The sequence below is a fragment of the Macadamia integrifolia genome, chromosome 10 (assembly GCF_013358625.1).
Source record: "Macadamia integrifolia cultivar HAES 741 chromosome 10, SCU_Mint_v3, whole genome shotgun sequence".
NCBI classification, from domain to species: Eukaryota; Viridiplantae; Streptophyta; class Magnoliopsida; order Proteales; family Proteaceae; genus Macadamia; species Macadamia integrifolia.
This window is the reverse complement of record NC_056566.1, coordinates 22,649,000-22,675,436: the sequence shown is the minus strand read 5'-3', so window position 1 is coordinate 22,675,436 and position 26,437 is coordinate 22,649,000. Positions and strand designations below refer to the sequence as shown.

Genomic DNA, 26,437 nt, shown 5'->3' with positions numbered 1-26,437 from the left:
CCATATAAAGTCAAAGATATCATCAAAGACCACAAAAACCTGTTCCAAACCATATCATATGATTTTAACATTTTTATGACTAATCTCCCAACAAAGTTGTCACACCCTGCCCCAAATATGGCTAAGGTATATGGCATTTGATTCCCAACCAAGTCAGCCTACCAATACCCAGGATCATGGACACTGTGTAATAGCTAACCAACCACTTGAGAACATCTATCACAATCAAAGTACGCATATATAAAAATAAATCTGTAGAAAGCATATATGCAGTGACTATCTATAGTGATAAATAACATTACAGGCCCATAACTTAAATTCCACAAGTTCCACAATTATCAATTAATAAATAATAAATAAATTTACAACCATTATTATAAAAGCACATCCACAATAGCAGGTAGATCTCTATCCAGCTAGATATGTCCCTCTGGCACAGTTTCACAAATGTACTGGATCTCCGTCTATCTCTACTCCGGCTCTATAATCTAAAAACATTTATCACGAGGGGTGAGCTTCACAAGCCCAGTGAGGGGTGCGTATGCAAGCACACATAACATCATGCAACCCACACACATTCTTAATAATATCACATATACACAACCACATGATCCATTTTATTTGTAATTATCCATTCCAATTACTAAGTCTCAATACGTATGGGTATAAGTGCTATAAGCAGCGTAGGTGGCATCCCCTTCCTAATACGTCGGGCCTCAGAGATACAAGCTAGCTGCAAGCAGAAGTCAACCAGTTCGGGAAAGAACCTCGGTCCCCCAGCCAACCCCTAAATAGTAATCCCTGACAAACATGGTCCCAAAATCCCACACTATCATCGATTTTCCATGTTGTCCGACAATCATATGTACAATACGTCATACTCATACTATGTTGTGCCCTCTCAAGATATAATACGTAGTATCTGGGCATAGCAGTCCTCCGCGACCTACCATCGAGTGGGATTAGTCAATACCTTACCCCTATTGACAAGGCGTTATAGCACTAGGATGTGATCCTAACTATATGCATCTACATGCATCCATAGCATCCATAACATCCACAACATCCAATCTCACATCTGTGGTCACAACTGTAAAACTGACCTCTAAGCCCATAGTACCAAAAAGAACCTCGGCCACACCGTGCCTCAATCCACTAATATTACAACCATCACCACACACCTATCATACCACACATCCACAAAACCTCGATCACATCACATCACAGTCGATAAAATCATACCAGATGTGAAATATATATTTTTATATAAAATAAATCCATAACACAAATCCTTCATGACCATGCCCTCCTCCCCTCTGATTGACTAACCAATGCCCTCCTCCCCTCCGTCATATCCTACCGTCAGTCCCCTCTCCGGCCCTGACATTGACCCTTTTGCCTCTCTCCCGCCTCCCCCTCCCCCTCCCCTGGACCCTTCTCATCTTTGCAGACCTTGGAATACTGTGGTTAACCCCACCCCTGTCGCCTCCCACTCCCTCTCTTCCTCTCCACTTCCCTCCGCTGGACACTCTCTCTCCTTTCATCCACCTGCTTCCCTCAATTCCATACGTATTGGACTATGCCCGCCTAAACTTCTGGATTCCAAAATTCTTCGCTGGAGCAACTGTGTCGTCAGCTCCTTCATTGGTAGTCGCCCCTTATTTCCCCTGTTAAAGCTTCTCTCCTCAAACAATGGAAGCTTGCTGGAACTCTTTCCACATTTGCTCTTGGAAATGGAACCTTCATTTTCGACTTCTCCCCTCTAGAAAAAACCATAGCCTTGGACGGTGGCCCCTAGTTTGTAGAGAAAAAACCAATTTTTCTTCATCAATAGGACCAATACACCTCCTTCAATCAATTTGAACTTTCCTCCATTCTGCTGTGGGTCACTTTCCCCAATCTTCCTCTACATTTATGGTGCTCCATTGGCCTGAGCTTGATCGGATCCATTATCAGGAAACCCCTTTACTCCGATTAGTGTACGAAGACTATGGACAGGTTATCCTTCATTAGAATTTGTATTGAGGTCCAAGCAGACCAAGTCCTTCCATCCTCGGTGACTGTTATAGAAGATAAAGACCATTCTTTCAGTCAAGAGGTGAAGTATGACTAGCGACCTCCATCTTGCTCCCTGTGCAAAATTTTTGGCCATTCTACAGTGCTCTATGTCAAGAACAAAGCTTCAGATCAATTGCAAGCCCCGAACGTGCCGGATGATACTATGTTGGCAGATTCGAATGGAGTCGAATTCTCAATTAAAAAAAAAAAGGAAAAAAAAAATATTAACAAAAACTCCATGAGCCAGAGTATTCCTGTTCTTAGCCGACCGTCACCAGATAACCTGATCGCTACAAACAACTCTGGGAAGACCCCTGCTTGGACCGATGGTTCTACTCTTCAGACCACTGGTAACAATGGCTTCTCGAATCTCAAAAATCTTCACGCTGATGGATCTGATCTGTCCCTGCCACTTACCTCTAATCTGCCTTACTGTTCCCACCTTTCCATTGTCTAGGCTGGGCTAGAGCCTACCTCTGACTTGGCCCTTCCCACTGTACCTCCTACATCCTCCCTACCACCGCTTCTCCCCATCCCCGATGTTTCCCCCTTCTGTGTTTTAACCCTAGCCTAGACCAATGCTCCACGAGAATCATTTACCACTTAGGCTATTCTAACTCCACCCTTTATTAGACCTAAACCGGACCCCTTTATATCCCTTGAACCAATTTCTGCTGGTCCACCTCCTTGTTACATTTTCAAAATTTCCCAAAGACCACCCTCTTTACCCATCGAATCTTTATAACTCACCCGACCATTCCTTTGCTTACTTTACCCGCCAACCCGACCTAAATATCTCATCTTGTACCTTCACACCTCCATCCACTGCCCCGACTCTAAACCCGAATCCATCTCCTTTCCTGACAACCTTGCTAGCTATCCTCGCCTACGAGGTTCTGCTAGCACCCCCTTCTCGCTCACTTGCTTTTCTCGCCTCGGCTTCATCGTCCCTCACTTCTGGCCCTTGCCCATGATTATCGGTCTTGCTCCTTGCGTTGCACTAGCCTCCGAAGGCCCCCTGCTGCTACTGATCATTTTGTGCATTCCGTCGCTCTATACCTACATCTCTGGCTGGTAATTCCCATCTATCAACGGCCACTGCTCTTACGGTCTCCCCGCCTGCATCTCTTAAAGCTCTGGTCACGATGGAATTGCCTGGCCTTGTCGACACTTTGGCCTCAAAAGGCCACCTCGCCGCCAACAATTCTCTGGCCTTAGAAGGCCCCAATCGGATTTCCGCCGTTGTTGATTCTGCTGTGGCACCTCTGGTCCTCCTCACTAGCCACGAAGCCACTGCCCCTTTGCTCATGACATTCAGGCCTCGGATGAACCTGGTACTATGCAACTCCATCATAATTTGGCTGCTCACTCGGTTATCTCAACTCTATTGGTTGTCTCGGCCAATCTGACTACTACTACTAAAGGTACTGCTGAAACTAGATCTACTAGTGGAGGAAGTGATTCTGGTCCCTTGGCCACGACCAGAAGTGATGTTAATTACCTACTTACCGTCCCTCTAGCCCCATCTCTATCCCTTGCACCTGTCGTAGCTAAAACCTCTTACCCTGGCCTTCCTTCCTTGGTGAAGCCATCCACTAAGAAGAAATGATCTACCACCACCTCTACCAAGTTGTCCTCCAAGCTCAAGGTCAATCCAAATCCTGGCACCTCTATGATCGTTAGGTATTCCCATCCAACTGCCCTCTGAAGCACTTCTTCAGCCTCTTCTACTCCCCACTCTTCGGAGCAATTGTTGCCCTCCCCCTCCTCATCAATGATCCCCTAGAAGATATGGAATGTTCGAGGACTCAATTCCTCGTCCAAACAAGCCAACATTAGATCCCACATTCATTCTTCCCTCTTTAATCTCTGTTGCCTTCTTGAAACAAGAGTTCTTAAAGCAAATGCCACTCGTATCATTTCTTCCATCACCCCTTCTTGGTCACACATCTCCAAGTACCTCCACAATCCTAATGGCAGAATCTGGGTCCTCTGGGATCCCAATTCTCTCCTCATTAATGCCATCTCCCTCTAGCCAAGCAATTCATCTCTCCATCTCCTACCCCTCTGGAGCCCACATCTACTACCTCTCCATCATTTATGCCCATAACCTTGCCCATCGCAGGTCCTCCTTTTGGACTGAGCTCCGCTCCTTTAGTCACTCCACGGGTTCTAAACCGTGGGGCATTGTGGGTGACTTCAATGTCATCCGGTTCAGCCATGAGAAGCATGAAGGAAATCCCATTAATCATCATGCGGTTAAGTCAGCCCACATCTACTACCTCTCCATCATTTATGCCCATAACCTTGCCCATCGCAGGTCCTCCTTTTGGACTGAGCTCCGCTCCTTTAGTCACTCCACGGGTTCTAAACCGTGGGGCATTGTGGGTGACTTCAATGTCATCCGGTTCAGCCATGAGAAGCATGAAGGAAATCCCATTAATCATCATGCGGTTAAGTCCTTCAATAATTGTATTAATGATCTTAGCCTTAATAATCTTCGTTGGTCGGGAGTTAAGCTCACCTGGCATAACAGAAGATCTAGCAACCTCTGTGTGGCTTGCAAGCTAGATAGTGCTGTGGTCAATGAAGCCTGGCTTGACTCATTTCCATCCTCCCACACCTACTTTAAGCTCCCTAGAATTTCGGACCACAATCTAATCTCTATCGTTCTTCCCTTCAGCTCCTTCGGCCCCAAACCCTTTAACTTCTTTGATATGTGGGTCTCTCACCCGGATTTCCTCCCTTTTGTGAGCACTGCTTAGAACTTGCCCATCAATCCTTCCCTTTCCCCCCTTTTAGCTCTTTCCAAGAAGCTTAAGAATGTCAAAGCCTCCCTCAAAATATGGAACTCTTCCACCTTTGGCAATATCTCCTCTCGAGTCTCCTCTTGTCAGGACAAACTCCTCTCTATCCAATCCAAGAATCAAGCTGATCTTATCAGCACCTCCCTTGCTACTGAGGAAAAATCCATGGCTTCTGAGCACTCTCTGTTTTTGAGTTGAGAGGAAAGCTTTCTTCGTCAAAAAGCCTGCATCAAATGGCTTGACCTTGGAGACTCAAACACTGCCTACTTTCACAGGTCTCTAAAGGCTCACAACAATGTGAACACTATCCCCACACTAATCTCCTCCTCCGGCATTAAGATTCTCAGACCTGAGGACATCAAAGCTGAAGTTGTTTCTCACTTCCAAGGAATCCTCCATCCCCCTCGTCTGGTGCCCCCTCCTCCCATCCCTCAACTTCTCCTTAATAAATGTCCCCAAGGACCAACTTCCCTATCTTCAATCCATCCCTTCTGAAGAGGAAATTTTGTCGGCCATTCTCTCCCATAAAGCCAACAAAGCCCCTGGCCCCAATGGCTTCAGCATGGGCTTCTTCTCCTCTTGCTGGAACATTGTTCGTTATAATCTTATCCATGTTGTTCGGAGTTTCTTCCTCAACCCCAACCAAATTCTTGGGGTTAACCATACCTTCCTCTGTCTCATTCCCAAAAAATACGGGGCGGTCTTTATGAATGATTTCAAGCCAATCTCCTTATGCAATTTGCTCTATAAATTTGTGGCCAAGATTCTTTCTAATAGAATCAAAAAAGTCATTAGCATCCTTGTTAGCCCTAACCAATCTGCTTTCATCGTGGGCAGGAGTATTACTGACGATATTATGCTCTGTCATGAGATTGTCCGCGGGTTCGATAGCAAATCCCACTCCTCTGCTGCTCTTCTCAAAATTGACATCTATAAGGTTTTTGACACCCTGAGCTGGGACTTCATCTCCAAAGTTCTCCTCACCATGTCTTTTCCTCCTTTTGTTCATTGGATCCACTATTATATCTCCTCTCCCATGTTCTCAGTCCTTGTTAATGGTAGCCCAGCTAGATATTTTCCTCCTGAGAGAGGAATCAGGCAAGGCTGCCCTCTTTCCCTATGTCTATTCTCCCTCTCCTTGGAGGTCCTCTCTAGATCCAGCCAATCTGCCATGGATCTCCACCTGATCTCTCTGATCCCCAAATTCAAAACCTTTCTCCTCACCCATCTTGCTTTTGCTAATGACATCATGATCTTCTCCAAAGTTGACCCTCTCTCCATTTCCACCATCATAGATTCTTTTCGATCCTTTGAGAATCTCTTTGGGCTCCGCATCAATTTACTTAAATCTAGCCTTTTCCTCTCTGGGGTCTCCCCTGACTCCCAAGCTCATCTCTTCGGCATCACAGGATTCTCCTTTGGTTCCCTACCTGTTAAGTACTTGTGCCTCCCTCTCATCTCCTCTAGGCTCTCCTCCCATCACTGCTTCCCCTTGCTTACCCTCATCGGATCGGTATTCCAATCCACGTACCTTTATTTGTCTAGTGGTTATTCCCTTACCGCTACCACCATCAAGACTATTGAAGGAATCTTCTGCTCCTTCCTTTGGAAAGGGGGCGGAGTCTACCAGGTTTCTCCACCCTCTTATTTGGAGCAAGATCTGCCTTCCCAAATCTGAAGGGGGTCTTAGCATTAGGAGAATTAAAGATGTAATTCTTCCGCTATTCTTATACTCATTTAGAGAATAGTGTCCAAGGACAGGAACATCGGGGCTGACTGGATCTATTCCTACCATCTTAAGCAGCACTCTCCCAGGACTGTTCCGGTTCCTCCAGATAGTTCCTAGATCTGGAGGAAAATCCTCTCTTCACCGTCTGGCTCTCAATACCATTTCCTATTCCATAGGTAATAGTCAATCTACTTTCTTTTGGATGGACCTTTGGCACCCTGCAAAAATCCTAGCCTCCTTGGTTTCCTCCAGAACCATCTACTCCTCTGGTATTCCCAAGTGTGCCACTATTTCCTACATCATTGCCCCACTTGGTTGGTCCCCTCCCTCCTCAATTCCCCCCATTCTTGACCTCTGGTCCTCCCTCCCTCCCCTTCCTCCAGGCCACTGGGGCAGAGAAAACAAATGCATCTAGATTTACTCATCTAATGGGATGTTTTCTTCTGCCTCAGCTTGGTTTTTTGTTCGTACCTCTGGTCCAGTGGTTCCTTAGAGCTACCTGGTTTGGTTCAAAGGTCACATCCCTCGCCAGTCTTACTCTCTGGCGATGTTTTTCTAACTGTCTTCCCACCCAAGCCTTCCTCATTCATCGCCATATTCCTGTCTCCCCTTCTTGCTACCTTTTTCCCCCATGACTCCGAGGATATTTCTCATCTCTTCTTCTCCTACCCTTCTCCACCTCCATTTGGAAGATGGTCCTCTCCAAATGTTGGCCTTTTCCAAGGCTTATTCTTCCTTTTGAAAGAGAATGGGATTTGGATTGACTCGACCTTTTCGGGATCCTACATCTACTACACTATTGGGAAGCTAGCTTTTTCAGCTACCATCAACTATATCTGGATGGAGCGAAACATCCAGAGATGGTCTTCCAACTCCTGTTCCTTAGATAAGATTTGGAAAGCCATCTCCTTTGATGTTACCGCCAAACTCCAATCCCTCCCCCACAGGCCTGTTCCAAGTTCCATCAAGAACAGTCATATCATTGCCTCCTGGAACCTGCATATTGACGGCACTCCCCGCTCTTAGCCTTCTTCTGGTTGCAACCCTCCCTTTTTCAGTTCTTTTTAGTTAGTCTCTAACTGGCCGATCCGAGTCCAGATCTTGGTTTATTGTTTTGCTGGTTTTTTTCCTTCGTTGGCTAGCCATTGGTTGCTCCCCCCTCCCTCTTCCCCCCTTGTATATTCTCTTCCTCTTGGTAATGAATTTATTTATTCATCCAAAAATAAATAAATCAATAACACAGTTTCATCACATTCCACATGAGCATGCATAACTGAAAATATCAAAATACTCCGTAAAATAAATCAAACACCCACTCACCTGGTTTCCCAAATCCGATGTTCTATCGCTGAATTCCCGATCACATGTATCCTCACTAGGTATTTTCAAGTTCTTAAATAACCATTTCACATTAAGTTTTTTTTTTTTTTTTAATTCATTGAATACTTCTACTTTCCTTATTTCAGCTGGCAAGAAGTACACTGACCTCAAGTCAATATTCTTCTCCAGCTGACCAAACTAGTATTCCAGTCTAGATTCCCTATCTATGTGGGTTATCTACCCAACCTATATGACCAATATGTCCATTCCTGCACCAATGGCACAGACCTATAGGTATTAGGTTCCTAATTTCCTAACTGGACTTGCCTGGGCTATCCTTGGCTCATGAATGCACTTGGATGAGGTTTCCAAGCATAGGTAGGGTCAACATTGACATTTCACCACCCAACTCCTCTCATAGCATTTTCTTTTCTTATTTGGGTCATAAATCATACCCTTATATTGTATAATCATTTCCGGGCAGATCGGGTGATACATGCACAGTTCATGGGCTAACCAGCCTTAAAATAACCTTAACAGCACTATTCTGTCAAGGTCAAACCGGATGGCCTGTTTCCCTGGCAGAATATGCCATTTTCAGCCCACAGCCCTGCCTCCTCTTGGCAGGGTTGTGCCGGGCAGTTCCAGCACCCGAATTGCATCGTACCGATTTCTTTCTGATTTTTTATACCTTATAAATTAATCTTCCCCATTCAATTTGTGTCTTGGGGTGTCCTATTGGGTCAATTGGGTCTTAGTTCACCCAATTTGCTCCCCGAGTGTACCAACTAAATTTTCTGCCTATCCCTGGGTAAAATTCGAATCATTTGGGAATCAATCCCATCTCCAATTACAATTAATTTCACTCAATCAGAAAAAACCCTATGGTTTAGGGTTTCTGGGACAACCTTGCAATTAATTGGGCCCCAATTCGAGTCTAAAAACTGGGGCTTTTGCTATGGGAGGCTATACCTCAAGCAAATTCCCTCACCCAATTTCACTTTTGGTCTAATCCTAACCCTAACCGATTCCAAACCTAGCTCAATTCACTGAGTTGGGGTTAGGGTAATTACCTTCCCAGAGTTCATGGGGTGTGCAGACAAGTCCACATGCAGCTGTGCAGCTCCAGATTCCTTTCTCCAGTTGTGTAGCATCCCCTGGCAGCATGTGGAGAAGATGCATGGACAGTAGTAGCAGCAGCCGCAGCAGTAGGTGCAGCAGCAGAGAGGGCTGCTGAACTCTCTCTCTCCTTCCCTTCTTCTTTTCTTCTTCTTCTCCCTCCCTTCTTTCTTTCTTTCTTTCTTACTTTCTTTCTCCTTTCTTCTTTTCTTTCCTTCTCTGTTTCCATACGTTTCAGCAGCAAAGGGAGGGCAGTAGCCCACCTCTCTCAGCCCTGTTTTAAAGACCAAGGTTTCCATCCTTAATAAAATCCCATTTTTTTTATTAACTTTTGAAATTAAATAACCCAACATAGGGTCTTGGGTTGAGCATGCAACCAAATCCATTAAAGTCCCTAAATATGCCCCTACACATGGTGGAAATAGGTGGAATTAACCCATAAAGTGGTGGGGCCCACAGCTGAAAAACCTAATTTCTGGGCATTCTGCCACTGAAACCGGCTGGCCGGTTAGCCAGCTGGCACCCACCGGTTGTCCTTATTTTGGTTCTCCAGCTGTCCAAACCTCTAAGTAGGGTTACCCACTCTATGTGGAATCTTCCCTCCCCACATCTTTAGGCCAGTTCAGTCCTCTTATGTGGGCTTCTACTCTACCTATTCCTCCCCCTGCACAGCTGTGTGGCTGTATGCATAGTGTCCACAATCCTTTATTCCCTTCTCAGCTAAGCTCCACTATCTGTTATCTGAGACTGTGTGACCTCTAACTTTAGGGTGTTACAAAAGGGCCTTGTACTACTATATTGATATTTCTGAGGATTTACAGTTAGAGATAGGAAAAAAGATACGAGAGAAGAAATGAGAAAACCATCTCCTCCACTTTTATTGCATGCTCCTATTGTACCTCAACACTCTAACAGACTCAACACTACCTCTCAAACTGAGGTATGAAGGTTAAGCATGCCCAACATGCACAAGATATGATAAAAACAGACACCATATGTACATTTGGCAAGGATATTGATGCAGCCCACAAATCAGTAGCACACTGGCAATGTGAACAACTGAGGGAGTAGAAGTACTAGAAGTAATAAGAGCCTTAAATCTTCAGATCAAGGAATGGGGAACTAGCAGCAATAGATTTCAGCTCTGAGGTTTCACATCACGATCGTAGTAACATATCACTAAGAAAAAACCACTTCATTGTATGAGGATTTTTTTTTTTTTTTTTTTTTTTTCCAAATAGCACCATAAAGAAGATAAACATAAAGGCTTTTAGGTAAAGCTTCCCGGGATCCAAGGGAGGCAAATGTACAACAGTACAAAACAAACACATTAACAAGGAAGTTAAGGAAATGTCTAAAGCAGTCTTTAAAGTCTAAACCCTAAAACCCATTATTGAATCCATTCATGAGATAAGGTGGTAAAATAAAAGCCCATCTTGAAATGCCACAAAGTCGCAAACCTGAACAACATTATTTCAGTGGAATCTTTCAGTCTGTGAAGATCAAACTGTCCCTTCATAGAGCATCAAGTCCATATATAAGCACCAAAATCACACAGAAAACCAGAAAGAACAACTTAATCAAATTTTCTCCAGATTCAGGAACGAGGAAGCTAAGCAACACAAAATGCAAAATAGCTTCAAATCAGTTTTCCATTTTGCCAAGATTAAGAACTTACCATATTTAGTTGATCTTATAAAGTTTTGAAACTCAGTTTCTGGACGCATTTGTTGTGGAATCTCCTCACGAGTTTCATGATTTGTCACCTGTGAATTAAATATTGTATGACTAAAACTTGATTTAGAAAGAGCATTAAGTCAACGAAAAAAGGATAATAGGTATACAGCTGGGAGATCAGATATAGCATCATGAAGACAAAGTGCTGTTTCTAGCTTGCGGGGCTGGCCTTCATCATAAGCAACGGTGTTGCGCTGAAATATTTAAGATAAAGTGATAAACTAATTAATAATAAATGAGAGATGAGATGAAATTAAACAAATGAGAGATAAGATGAAATTAAACAGTCTGTTGAATGGGGTAATGACTTGTATCTAACATGACACTAACCCTCTTTATTTATAATAATGGAGTGGGAGTTCTAGAATATTACAAGGACCAATAAAACCCCTAAAGAACCTATGGACCTGTTTGGATTCTAACAACATCCCTAAAACCCATTATTAAAACACTCCCCCTCAAGTTGGTGCATAGATATCACATATGCACAATTGCAGATAATGGGATGAAACATCATACTACAAAGACCTTTAGTAAATTCAGCCAGTTGTTCACTACTAGGAAGAAAAGGCACGGTGATAAGACCTATATCCTGCTTATCTTTGAAGAAGTGCCGATCAATCTCCACATGTTTGGTTAGATCATACTGGACAAGGTTGTGAACAATATTGATGATTGATTTGCTATCACAAAATAGTTTCATAGGAAGGGTAGCAGGGACAGCTAAATCTTTAAGAAGACCAAGAAGCCATAGAAGCTCACAAATGTCATGAGTAGCACATGACATTTGTGAGCATGACATTTGTAAGCTTCTTACTTGGCCATGTAACAAAGCACCATAAAAAACGGTGCCATAACCAGTGGTAGGCCTGCAAGTCAAGGGAACCTACCCAAATCAACAAACATGAAGGCCTCAACCCTTAGGTGATCATTTGAAGAAAAAATGATGCCATGTCCTGGGGCAAATTTCAAGTAACTGAGAATGCTCAGCACAACTTGCATATGCATCGAGTAGGGATCATACATATACTGACTAACCAGGCTGACAACATATGCTATGTCAGGGCGTGTAAGAGAAAGATAGATTAAGCGCCTAACTAATCTCTAATATCTCCCCTTGTCCACAGAACCACCTTCCTTGCTAATCACGTGACCATTAGCTTCAATAGGAATATTTTTCGGCTTGCACCCCAACATACCTTTCTCAAAATGAAAGTCAAGCACATACTTTCATTGAGACAAGTAGATTTCACGAGAAGACCTAGCAACTTCAATGCCAAGGAAGTAATTGGATCATCAACAAAATTGGGAAAACAATTTCTTGGGTCCGAGGGGACAAGATCAGGCTCGACAAGAGACGATTGGTGTGGTGGGTAGGTGTTGGATGTGTAGCGGCTAAGTCTACTATATGTGACCATAAATATGCATCTCTGGACAAGACCGACCCGAAGTATGAGTGTCAATCTCCCCCCTGAAACAGAACATCATCCGAGATAACAAATAATGGTGTAGCAAGTTCAAGAGGCAACACATCTTCCACAATAGAAGAAGACTCCGCCTGACGAGGTGGAGCAGTGTAGTATGATGCAGATTTATGAAAGACAACATCCATAGTCACAAAACAATGCTGAGTGGGAGTAGCAAACACCGATAGCCTTTCAAAGCAGGAGGATACCTCAAAAAAAATTCAACGGAGACCACGAAGATCAAACTTGCCATGAGGATGATGATCTCAAGCATAACCAACATAGCCGAATACCTTGGGATGAACACGAAAAGCAGAGGAGTCATGGAGAATATCCAGAGGCGAGTGGAAGGTGAGAAACCAAGAAGGCATTCAGTTAATAAGAAAAGCAGCAGCGAGAACCACGTCACTCTAGTATTGGGGAGGAACATGCATCTCAAACATAAAAGAGCATACTACCTCACAGAGATGGTGATTCTTCCGATCAGCAACACCATTCTAAGCCTAAGTAACGATATAATAGGTCTGATGGATCATCCCATGAGCAGAAAGATTCAAAGCTATTGTCAATTTGAAGAATCTTAATGATAGCATCAAACTAAGTTAAGCCACACGATAAAACTGCTAAAAGCAATGGAAGGCCTCGCCCTTGGTTCACATTATATAAACCTAAGTGGTCCGAGAATAATAGTTAATAAAAGAGATAAACAATTGATAACCATTGACAAACACATAACGAGATGTACCCCAAAAATTAGAATGTATCAATGAAAACGAAGTGGCACTTTTATTACCAGAAATAGAATAAGTGATTCAAGTTTGTTTGGCCAATAAACATTCCTCACAAAAAAAACTGACTTGAATTACAATGCTTAAAAGAAGGAAAAAGCCTAGCCAAAGTTTACAAAGGAGGATGTCTCAACCGACGGTGCCACTATAGTAACTCAAAGGTGGGAGGTGACATTGAAGATGTCTACAAAGCCTGAGCAGAGACAAACGATGAGTCATCATCAAGTAGATATAAACCATTACGCACCTTACCAGAGCCAATCATTGCCTCTATCACCAAATCTTGAAAAACATTGCAATTAAGACTAAAAGTAAAACTACTAATGGACAATAAGTTAGTAGGAAAAGATGGGATATGCAAGACAGTTGAAAGAGATAAAGTAGGATTACTGCTAAAGAAGCCTTTTCCCAAGATAGTGGAATGAGCCCCATTAGCCAATCTAACCTTACCATTACTCGGGCAAGTAGTGTACTAAGAGAAAAGAGACAAGGAACTTGTCATATGATCTGATGCCCCAGAGTCAATAATCCAAGAGGTAGAATGGACAAACATACTATGACCACAGAAATAGGTACCTGACCCAGAAGGAGTGGAATGAGCAGAGCTCACAATGGTAAACGCATTAGAGGTCTCCATACTCGTCAGAAGGCGCTGGAAGCAATGAGCTCATCAGATGACAGAGGCTGCTGAGATGTTAAGTGCAGAGTCAGTGTCTAGGACCTTAGTATGGTTGGCCTTACCAGAATTACCATAACCCTTTCCACGACCTTTGCCGATGTATCAGAATCTAGGCCCGTAGCTGATTATACTCCACATTCAGCCCTACCAGGAAGTCATAGACTCAGATCTTGTCCTCTCATTTATGAAATCCGGTGACGTTGTAGGAGTGGAGGGAACATACTCCTATAGAAGTCTAACTCATTCCACAGCATTCGCAACTCATAGAAGTTAACACTCTCTGCTTCAGGTCACGAATCTTCTAGCACAGGTCAAACACCTGAGCATCATTCCCCACTTGGGAATAAATCTCTTATACAAACTTCCATATATTTGTAGCAGAGTAAAAAAGGAGATAGCCACGAGAAAGTTGTGGCTACATAAAGTTGATAAGGAAAGCCATAACAAGAAAATTTGTATACTTCCATTTATTAATCTCTATACCTATGGTAAGGCACTTCAAGGTTCCAGTGAGGTACCCATAATAGCCATGGGATTTGATGGAGATACAAATCGAGTGTAACCACATAAGTTAGTAGGTGCCATCAAGCTTGATAGCACAAGGAGGAAAAGTAAGAAGAGCAAAGTTGTCTCCATCAGTGGAACCAGAAGAGCTTGTAGACATGGATGGAACTCAAGGGGCTGCACCAAGCCAAATGAACCAGCCGGAGGTTGAAGAAGTACAAAAAGAAGGGAAAAACCCTGAAAACCCAAAAATCGATAAAGGGGGAAAACCTTGACAAATCGATTTCTCGGTAAGGCTTTGGAAGAGAGTCTTGAGACGATAAAGTGGCTAGTAAATACCACTACAAGGATCAATACCACGAACCGCAATCATCATCAAGTCGATTGATGCATCAAATAAGGAAAAAGTACCCCAACATATAAAATCGACAAGGGTGGAAAAACCCTGAATATCGATAAAATAAGGAGGGTCGGATCTCTTAGATGAATGGAGAAGGGGATTTGAGAGCCCAGGTAAAAAAAATGGAAGGGACTAGTGGTTCATTTGGTGGTTTAAGGGAGAACCACCGAGAGAGAAAGAAGATGGAAGAAGAGATGGAGGGAGGCGTTGGGAGAAGAAACCGAGAAAGAGAGAGGCGAGAGAGAAAGAGATGGGAGCCATTTGGGTTTGGATATAAGCCTCTGATACTATGTTAAATGGGGTAATGACTTGTATCTAACATGACAGTAGCCCTCTTTATTTATAATAATTGAGAGAAAGCTCAAGAATATTACAATGACCATTAAACCCCTAGAGGACCTAAGAACTTGTTAGGATTCTAACAGTATCCCTAAAACCAATTATTACAACACAGTCAATATATCAAATTGAAATAATTACCTCAAATTCAAGTGGGGCACCATATCTAAGAATTACATCATGTGTTGGAAGTGGATATTGAGGTAAATTCTGCCAGAAAAGGAAAACCATTGAAAAAATATCAACTCTTTAAAAAAAATATCTCACACACACAGAGACACACACATACACATAGTAAGAGAGAACTAGCCTCACAAGGATGGGCACCCCACAAGAAAGCACGCAATCGAAATTGTGGAAGACCATAACAACCGGCAGCCATGATTCCAAGCCTAGCTTGGTAATTCAAATGAACCAAACGACTCAAAGCATATCTTCCAAGAGAACCATCAGCAAACCTCAAAATGTCAACCACGTTCTCCATTAAAACAAACTTGGGCTTTAAGAACTTCACTATATCCATGAAAAATACTATTTGACGATTTCTTTCATCTTCAAGTGGGGCATCAACTTTTCTAAATCGGTTATAGCCACTAATCCCTTGGCATGGAGGCCCTCCACAAACAACATCAGCATCTCCCTGGAATTCACCAATTTGCTAAGAAAATGGAAGTTTGATAGAAGTCATATCGTTTTAAAGGAGAGAATTGAAGCATCTCAAGTAGGTAAGGCTTACCGGAAGTGGCAATATTTTTAATTTAAGTCCTTCCCTCACAAAATCCCTCATTCCATCTTTGCAATTACTGAGAAACATATATTTTGTCAACTAGTAATATACCATATTAAGAAGAAGCACAAACTAAGAAAGTGACAAACCTCAGCTCTTCAACTGGTTCCCATGTATCACTGCTTGGACCATAACCTTTCCAACGCACCTAAACAATGCCACTCAGAATCCTTACTTATTCTATCCATAATAAAATTAGTTTACTCATTGTCAGTGAAAATCAAAAACAGAAGACTATTGTCACAAAATACAATGAGAATTTATAAAATTACAACATAGATATACTATTTTTCGGATAAATGCACCATGGGAATTATATTCTGAGCGAGGAAACTAATGCCTTGACTACTTAAAAGTAGACTCTTTTGGAATAAGTGAGTGTAGGGAATTTCTCATATTTATAGAAACTTCTGTACCAAATGATTGGAATCTCCAATTATATCCCCTCTAAGATATAAAATATCACCATCCACTAGACAAATGGGCAACATGTAAGTATAGAATAAAAGGCTAGAATGCGCAATCACAATATCCCGCTGCTTTCTCCAGCACATTTATTAGAGATCAACAGAATTACTAATTCTTCCATGGAATTGAACTGAAAATTCCATTTACACTGTCCAAAGGACCTATGGAATTTGTAATCATGGATTTGAAAGGTAAAAGGGGACATGTCTATCAACCTAAACCCTACCAAAAAGGCAACAAAAACATTTCAATTGGTTGGCCCTATCAATACCAAGGCACCTCACCCCACTTACACAAGTCCATAACATAGACGGTGACACAATTCATATAAAACCAAGCCGAGCATGGAACCATTTCACACACACACACACACCCAGAGGAGAGAGAGAGAGAGAGTTAGGGCTTGTTGTCAGCATTTCTTTACTTATTTTATTGTTAAATTCTGAACTTGTATTTTTTTATTTTTTAATGTTTTATTTGCCATTCCTTTTTTATTTTTTATTTCCTAGTTCTTATTTCTTTTATCTTAGTTTTAGGCCTGATTTGGTATGAATTTCTATTTCAATTTCAGATTGGTTCAAACCTTGGAAACAGCCTCTTCTACGAAGCAGGGGGTAAGGTTGCATACACTTTGTCCCTCCCAGACCCTGCAATAGCGGGAGCCTCGTGCACTGGGTTGCTCTTTTTATATTGATTTCATGAAATACTCAACAAATATATTTTTGGTCAAGAAATTGAAATTGTTTGGTTGCATCAATCTGAAATATTTTGAGAATAAGAATTTCATTTGGTAGTTCAATTTCTATGAATAGATTCTCTATATTTCTTTGGGACAGGGTTCTGGTGGTGGTGAGACCAACAGCAGGACAGTGTTTAATTTTCAACATAAAATTACTGCTTCACCCATCAAATTAACTATATGCTCATTAAAGAGCAAGAGTGAATACAATTTCAATGGCATGAGTAGACAACTTTTCGACCAAGATGAAGAATATGAACGAAACAAGTACACATACACACACTCATGGTGGTAACCCAAACAAAGAAGATTGTTGACAAATAACAGAGAAGGCAGGCTGATTGTTAATGACTGAAGAGAACATAAGATTGATCAAGTAACAAGCAGTCAAAACACCACCAACCCAATAAGATTTTGGTACATGGATATGAAACAATAAGGAACGGGTAATTTCTAGCAAATGCCTATTTTTCCATTCAGCAACATCATTCTGTTGAGTATAATTACAGGTGGTCCGATGTATCATGCCATACTCGAAAACAAAATGAGGAAACTTCACGATGGTTATATTCCAAAAAGTTGTTAGAACTTAGATTAATACCATAACAATCTAATAGTCACACCAAGTTGAGTATTTATTTAATTGTAAAACTGCTTGAAAACAAATAAGAACTTAGATTGATCCATCAACAAATATAACCATGTCATTCGAGAATGAACATCTACTAAGGCAACAAAATACAAAAAATAAGACAGACTTTTGACATTTGAAAATAGACAAGAACTTTGATCATGTTAGAACCACATATCCCAAAAGTTCAAGTTGTTAAGTGAGGGCTACAACAATGTGTTGACACATTGTTAAGTGAGATTCCCATAGTTTGGAACCTTAGGGTTTATATTTTTTCTTTTGTGATATTTTTAGCCTATTTAAATATTTGTTTTATGGCTTAAATTAACAACTTAATGTCCTAGCCTAATGGTTAGGTTGAGAGTTGAGACGTTAGTTAACTAGAGGTCTTAGGTTCAAACTTTTTAGTCCTGAGATAATGATGTATATTTACAAAAAAAAAAATATATATATATATATATATATATATTCTTTTAACGTTCTTCAAAAGGGAAGAGAGGGAGGATTGTAAGAGAGAAAGAGAGAGAGCAACTAGAAGGGAGAAGAAGAGATTGTAGACCTTCTTCAACTTGTAGAAATTCCAGAATATAAACACCATTACAGCCTCTTTGGCTTTTGCATGTGAATTTCAAATCTGATTTCAACAAGAAAATATCTTTCTTCATTCTCTTCACTTAAGGTTCTAATTTCTAGAAGGTTGGGATATAGGGTGTTTTCTGGATTAAGCAATTCAGCCATCCGATCAGTCTGAAATTTTGAATACACATTCATCTACCTTAGATTGGAACTTCATTCAAATCTGAGACAATTCTGACAGTCGGATCATGAGATATTTTATTATTTCCAATTCTTCCCTTGCCTATTAAAAACCCATGAAATCTGAAAAATTTTGAAATCTAAATTTATATTTCTTTAATTACTTTTAATCTAGCCATCAAATCATGATCATCTTTGAGGGTTAAGTAAAGTTACCCTAGGGGAGGTCACAATCCAAATTTGAGGAACATATCTGACTAATGGTTTCAGAGTAATTTCAAATTTGCTAAATTCTGAAAATTTCATCCTAAGCTAGAATTTTTCTAATTACTCTTTAATCACTCAAGCTCTCATCTTCTCAAGGGTGATAATACGTGTCGAGGAGGATTGATTCCTAGAGTAGAAAGTGGGCTATTGTGTGAGTTTTTTAATTAGGAAATTAATGGGGAATGTACGAATTGCAAGTTGTCACTGATTTGAACACTCAAAACTCGAAAGGTTGGCATAGGAGACATGCATGCTGAGGTAGGTGGGATTATGGTGGGATTACATCACAAGTGTGGTGTGATTGTATCAAGTAATGACTGATATATTTGTACTGTTGAAATATGTTGGTGTATGCTTACTTGATTTGTTTTTGTACATAACAAGTGATTATGTAGGTGATTACAATTTGATGAAAATGTATAATGTATATTATGAAAGTGGTTTTGCATAAAGGTGATTTTGTGTAAAGGTAACTTTGTGTAAAGGTGATCTTGAGTAAAGGTGATTCTGTAAAGTTAAAAATAGACAGTGTTTGAGGATAAATAGAATGTAATTGCCACCCGGGAGGAAGTCATCCATGGAGCCGTGGTAATTGGAGATTTGGATACCCGATGTACACAAGTGAGTGCCAATGGTGTATGAGATGATGAAAATGTGACTTATAAGTGATTGGCCAGCTTCTCTTTCAGATTATATCCGATGCCAGGCTGTTCCCTCAATATTGGCTAAAGTGAAAAAGCGGAATTCAAATGAAAGTATTTTATCAAAGATGTTTGATGCAGCATTGAAGACATACTCAAGGAAGAAGAAGAGAGTGGTCGACCATGCCTAGTAGAGTTGACCAGGTTTGCTATCTTTGATGGGGTTCTTAGTTTCTACGTTCAGCATTATTTAGTTTCTAATTTCAGTAGTTGCTATTTTCTGTAGTTTCTATTTTCAATTTTAGTAACTAGAGGACTTTCTATTTTCTAAGTTTCCTATTTCAGTTCAACAAACTAAAGTTTAGTTTCTAAATTGTAACCCCCACATCATTATTATAAATAAAGGAGAGGGCTCTCACATTGCCGACCATTTTTATGAAACAAAATTTTCTTGCTGCTGCTGCCGCTATGTCTCTGCTGGGACTGCTGTGTGTTTGATCACAGTACAAGGGATTGATGTGATCCATTCAACTCCTTGCAGTGAGAAGCCCAGGAGGATCTACTGTTCTTCAATTATTTCTTATTGCTTCAAGGGGCTACTGTTGATCAAAATACCAGGTATTTATTCTTCCATTTCTCTGTCCAGAATTTCTGTAGCAGTTACATTCGGTCCTTACTGTTGAATCAGTTCCAGCTATTGTTTTGGTCTCATTTTTTGGTCGATAGCTCCTCCATACCCCTGTGAAGATCGACCATAGTTTGGAATAATTCTGGCCAGCCAAATTAAAGATATGGAAAATCTCTTATTTTTCGTCCTGCAGTGAATTCCAGAACTGGAACCAGGGCCGATAGGTCTATTTGGGCTTCTTCTGTCCCTGTGGAGTATTTATAGTATTTGTGGACTGTTAAGACCTTATTATTAATTCTGGTTGCTCCTATCATCTGATGTATTGTCTGATTTCATAAGTTCCGATTTCTGGGTTTAGAATTTCTGGTCGCAAAGATTTTGTAAGTGTTATCGATCATTTGATCAGCGCCCATGAGGGCTATACCCTTACCTGACATCTGAGCGACATCATCACACCCCAAACGTGCAACACAGACCATCATCCCCCGAACATGCAGGCCCACACAAACACACACGACTCTGCATATGAAACCATCACATGGTGACACCATCACGTGGTACCAAGGGGCACAAGAACACATAACACAAACCCCTCGCACTTATCAGGGATCGAACAACTGACTATTGGTGTTAAGGTATCCGTTTTAAAGATTGGCATGCGACATATTTTGGTGGAGACCCAAAGAAGAAATTTTGTGAGGTCTGCGATGGTAGTAGATGGCTTGGGCCTGCCCAAGCCCAGGAGCCCATCATTGATCTCATATTAAAAGGGGTGCAGGGCTACAAGGTACGACCCGACCCGATGGATTGTTCTGACTCTATCGTAATATATGTTAAGGGCTTTTTCGTCTTTTAGCTTGTATTAGGGCTTCTATATATGAATGTATAAATAGGAGGTGTGGGGTCTTTTTTTACCCAAACACGAATCTCTCTCTCTCTCTCTCTCTCTCGAGTTATCCCTTCTTTTGCAGGTTTGAGTCTTTCTCTTGTTCTTGGTATGACTAGATCGGTTGGATCAACCCGAATCTCTCTCTTATATATGTTAAGTGTAATGCCCCAGAAATCAGAAACCTAGGAGTATGTTTTCAACCCATGGGTACTTTTGTAATTTTGCATTATTGTGGTAATTTAGTAAATTGTTATGATTCGTTCTTTAATAACCTGATGTGTAGAATTTAATTCTAGAGGCAACTGAATATGGGATAGCATATAGGTGAATAAAGTACATAGAAAATTAAAGAGTACTTTAGTTCTTTATTTATATTTGATTTGTTAGCCTAATGGTTGTGACTTAAGTTGGTGAGAGGTTAGGGGTTCAAATCTTACAAGTCTTAAAAGGGGATTGATGCCCATTTAATATCTAATTGGGCTTATTTTATTAGAAGAAAGCTTTGTGATGGGTTATATATGTGTTGACCCTTTAGTTCTTATAATATGTCACTTCTATGGGCCTAAAATATGGGTATGGGCTAGGCATGTGGGATGAGTCAAGTAAGAGTTTTTATTTCGCTGTTTTACTTGTTAAGTTTTTTTTTTTTTTTTTTTTTTTTTTAATGAATAAATAATTCATTACCAAGAGAATAAGAATATACAAGGGAAAGTGGGGGAGGGAAGGCTACCCAGGGGAATAAAAAAAAAATAACCAAAACAAACCATCAAAGCCAATAGGGAACAACAAAACAGGGGGAGACTAAAAAGCCATCAAGAGGTGGTGGGGATGAGATCAACCTGCAGGTTCCAAGTGGCTACAATGTGGGTATTCCTTAGGGTATTGGGGATAGGACGAGCATAGAGGCCAAAGGCTTTGGAACATAGTTGTCACGGCATCAAATCAATCCAAGGCGGTGGAGGAGTGACTAATCGATTTGGCGATGAATCACTCATTATGGCGTTGCCATGGCGGTCAAATTGCCCATGAGTCATTTTTTTATTTTTCCTATTTCCAAAAGTTATTTAGTATGCTACTTTTTTATTTCTCCTATTTTCTAAAGTTATTTAGCATGCTACAAGCCTATAATATATACCCTATAACATATAAAACCAATATTAAGCAACATCAAATCATCAAAAATTAACATAGCCCTATCAAAATCACCCTGCATTTTACAAAAAATCAACCGCTTAGTGAATCAGGAGTGACCTAGCATCCATGGCAGTGCCATAGCGATGCCTATCAACCAATGGCGACTGCCATTTGTGAGTCACATAAATCGTAGCACTACCATGAACTTCTTTTTCCACCAGGACGCCAAATCGCCTCTAGGCAACGCTATGACAACTATGCTTTGGAAGTTACATCAAAGTAAATAGCTTTTCAAATCTTATTCAAAGATCAAGATTTGGAAGTCCATCTATGAATGTTGCGTTCCATCCAAAGGTGGTTAATGGTAGCGTAAAAAGCCAATTTACCAATGGTGTCACAGATTGTAATACCAAATAAGGTCATATCTACCCAGTTCCACTCCCTATGGAAAGGGAGGATGGATCTCCTAGTCGGCCAACAATTGGCAACAACAGATTTCCAAATAATGGAGGAGAAGAAGAGGTGGGGGATGTCCTCCCTACCGTGGGGATAGAGGCAGCATGAAGGGTTGGCGGGGGTATGGCGGTGAATGAGAAATGATTGGGTAGGGAGATAATTAGACAGGCAACACCATAAAGTGAAGCTTTAGCAGTGAATATGGCCTTTGAACTAAACCATCTTATGGCATAGAACAACCTGGGAAGAGGGACGAATGAAGGACAAAGCAGAGGCCGAGGAAAAGATCCCATTTGGGGAGGGGAGCCAGACGCATTTATCTCCCCTGCCTCTATGACCAGGGGGAAGAGGAGGGAGGGAGGACTAGAGATCAAGGAGAGGGGGTAGGAGGGAGTGCACCAACCACTTGGAGAAAGGATAGAGGAAACCAAAATTATTTGCAAGAAGCCCGAAATAGTAAATGGTCCTATGAGAGGCCAGGTGGACAAGATCCCCGAAGGATGCCAAAGGTCCTACCATTACCAATGGAGAAGGAGATGGCCAGCAGGGCAACAGCCATATGGCTGAGAATCTTCCTCCAAATCCATGAGGCATTGAAAGTGAGAGAGACAATCCAAAGAGAGTTATGTTTAAGCAACCTGAAGTAGATCCAATCTACCCAAATGCTTGTGTTTGGAAAATATTTTCCAAATGAGCTTGAGGATACCCACAGAATTATCCTCTTTGATTCTACGGATTCCCAGACCTCCTTCGGATTTGGGGAGGCATACCATCTTCCAACTAAGGGGCCAGAGAAAATTAGAAGAATCCAAGCCCTTCCATAGGAAGGAGTAAAGGAGTCTTTCAATTGATATAGTCACCGAGGCAAGGAGGACAAAGGTGCCGGTCCAATAGAGGTACATGGACTGGAGGACTGACCTGATTAAGGTAAGACAGCCAGCAAAAGAGAGAAGCTTTCCTTCCAAAGTTGGAGCTTTTTCCGAAGAAAGTCAAGTAAGGGGTGCAATGATGGGAGGAAAGCCTGGAGGGAAGGAGGGGGGAGACCCAGGTATTTAACAAGCAAGGATCCCAACGGAAACCTTGATATGCCAAAAAGGATGTTTTGGATATTAAGGCAGACACCAGAGAGGAAGATGTTGGATTGTTAATGCTGAGGCCCGAGAGAGATTCAAAGAAACGAAGAGTGGACATGATGTTGGTGATGGAATGGGGGTCAGTGTTGGAGAAAATCATGATATCATCTGCAAAAGTTAGATGGGAGAGAAGGATTTGCATTTAGGGATGGGGGAAATAAGACGAAGATCAATGGCAGATTGAATGGAGCAAGAGAGGATTTCCAAGGATAAGGAGAAGAGAGGAGAAAGGGGGCAACCTTAGAGAATGCCTCGACCAGAGGGGAAATACCAAGCCGGACTACCATTCACTAAGACAAAGAATCAGGAGGATGAGATATAAGAGTGAACCCAATGGACAAAAGAAGCTGGGAAGGACATTTGGAGAAGAACATAGATAATAAAGTCCTAACTAATCGTGTCGAAAGCTTTGTGGATGTCTATCTTGAGGAGGGTAGCCGGAGTATGGGACTTGCAGTCAAACCCACGAACAATCTCGTGGCAGAAGATAATATTGTCCAAAATGGATCTTCCCACAAGAAAGGCAGATTGGTTGGGACTGATAAGGAAATTTATTACTTTCTGAATCCGGTTAGCTAGGATTTTGGCAATGAACTTGTAAAGAAGAGAATGTTTTCCAGTATTCCCCTCCTCTCCTGAGGTCAAGCCATTATGGCGGCCCCATTCGAGGGGATCCCCCCTGCTCCGTCTGCAACCTCTAACCTCCCCAATCCCTCGCCATCCCCCTCCCTTCCTTCACCTCCTCCTCCCCCCTCCAAACTCCTGCAAATGCCTAATCCTCCCCTCTGAAGCACTATGTCTCCCATCTTACTGGTGGCCTCCCTCTTCATTTTGTTCCACCCTCCCTGTTGGGAGATTCTCTAATTCCGAAGTGCCCGGAGGGCCTTCTAGACTCTAAAGCTCCCCGCTGGAAAAATTCTCTCATCGAACATTTTTTGGGTAAAAGACCCCTTTTTCATCTAGTGAGGCTTTCCCTTCTTAAGCAATGGAGGCCGGCCGAAACTGTGGATACATTCCTTCTCGATCACAGCTTCTTTATGTTCAAATTCTTTGAGGATAGTGACAGAATCCGTTGTCTGAAAGGTAGTCCTTGGCTGGTGGGCCGCAAGCCTATTTTCCTTCATTCCTGGAATAGACGCTTATTGCTTAATCATATCAATTACTCCACCATCACTCTCTGGGTTGCCAGGCCTTCCCCTTCACTTCTGATGTGAGGATGGATTGAGCATTGTGGGGTCTATTCTGGGTGTTCAGTTCTGTTCCAATGCCAAAACAAATAAAAAGGATCGGCTCGCTTACGCTCACATCTGTGTATAAGTTTCTGCTTCTAAGGCCCTTCCCTCCTCCATCTCTGTTCAAGATGGGGATCACTTCAGCTTCCAGCAGGCCATCTCCTATAACCGGCGCCCTCCTTAATGCCTCTGCTACAAGTTTGTGCCTTCCGAAGCCTCTGGCTAGTGAATTTGGAACTGATATGCCCAATCCAATTGGTCCCATTGTCCAACGGGATCGTTCTGTTATGTCAAACACAAGTCGTAACCCCTTATGCCTCCTCTGAGAGGTAGAAGATTCAATCGAAGGTGCAACTGTAATAGAACCACCTCCTCTATCAAAGCAAAAGATCTGACAGTCCCTGCTGATCCTTTACCCCCTGGGCAAAACCATTTCTCGATTTTACAATCCGATGTGGACGACTAAAAGCAGTTGACATTCCTATTGAAACTGTTGGCGATGTCCCATCCCAGGCTTCTCACGGAGAGCCCACCGCTGTTATCAGCTCCTCGGATTCATCGACCTCTGATGACGCCTCTATCATCTCTGATGACACCTCTTCCAATTTTGATGATTCCTCGGAGGAAGGGTCCTGGGAGCTTATCCCCCCTTCCTGTTGGTCCCCCTTCTCCCTGCAGCCCACCACCACTTTTAAAACCATTAACAACCCACCTTCCAACTAGGACCCGGACCACATGCCTACTTCGAAACCATCTTCTTCACCCAGAACCCATATTCCTCAAATGAAACATGCTTCCGCCTGTAAAAAAACTATGAGAACCTCCGCTGCATCCCTTGCTCCATCCACGATCCCCCCTCTTCCTTCCTCCACCCCTCCTAACTCTCGGCCTTATCAGAGACGTAGTAAATCCCTTCCCCCCTCCGGTTTGGCTGCTGGCTCCACCCTAGAGCATAAAAAGCCCTTTCCTCCACTTGCCTGATGTCTCAGGGCCTTATTTGGAACCTCAGGGGGATAAATTCCCCACAAAAACAAGCTGATGTTCATCTCCTAATGAAGGATTCCTACCCAATTTTTTGTTGTTTGCTTGAAACCCATTTAAAAGAGCATTCCTTATCCCAAGCGGCCTCTCTCATTGCCCCTGGATGGTCTTTTCTATCTAAGCATTCACATCACCCAAATGGTCGTATTTGATTTTCTGGGACCCTCAAATTCTTCTTTGTTTCCCTCATTTCATCTACTCCCAGCTCCTTCACCCTTCCATTTCTGACCCTGCCTACAGTTTTTCTTTCTTGCTCTCTGTTATTTATGCTTCCAACCGTACCCTAGATAGGGACATCCTCTAGAATGATCTCCGATCCATTGCAAATCAGGTTGGCTCTCGTCCGTGGGGCATTTGTGGGGACTTCAATGTAGTCTGATTTGCTCATTAAAAGCAAGGATGGGGTCACTTAAATTCTGCTAATATTGATGTTTTTAATGATGTATTGAGGAACTTGTTGTTGATGATCTCCGATGGTCCGATATTAAGTTCTCTTGGAACAATAAAAGATCCGGGCCCTCCCGAATAGCTTGCAAGATTGATAGGATGATGGTTAACAAAGCTTGGCTATCGGCTTTCCCTTCTTCCCACTCCACTTTTGAGCCTCCAACCATTTCTGATCATAGTCCCATCTCCCTTCTCATCTAACCATACACTTCCTTTGGCCCTTAACCCTTCAAGTTTTTTGA

At 42.0% G+C, this 26,437-nt stretch overlaps 1 protein-coding gene across 1 annotated transcript in view; it reads right to left on the bottom strand.

Moving 5' to 3' along the window:
* The window catches only part of LOC122092288 (DNA (cytosine-5)-methyltransferase CMT2-like), a 53,836-nt gene extending 28,428 nt beyond the window's left edge, over positions 1-25,408 (bottom strand). The window contains exons 1-8 of the mRNA XM_042662611.1: positions 25,230-25,408; positions 24,775-25,081; positions 15,823-15,881; positions 15,683-15,749; positions 15,257-15,586; positions 15,088-15,156; positions 10,878-10,964; positions 10,712-10,799 (exon numbers count right to left, since the gene is read on the bottom strand). Coding sequence (XP_042518545.1) covers positions 10,712-10,799; positions 10,878-10,964; positions 15,088-15,156; positions 15,257-15,586; positions 15,683-15,749; positions 15,823-15,881; positions 24,775-25,081; positions 25,230-25,408 — 1,186 coding nt within the window. The remainder of the gene's footprint in view (positions 1-10,711; positions 10,800-10,877; positions 10,965-15,087; positions 15,157-15,256; positions 15,587-15,682; positions 15,750-15,822; positions 15,882-24,774; positions 25,082-25,229) is intronic.
* Between the last annotated feature and the right edge of the window lie 1,029 nt (positions 25,409-26,437).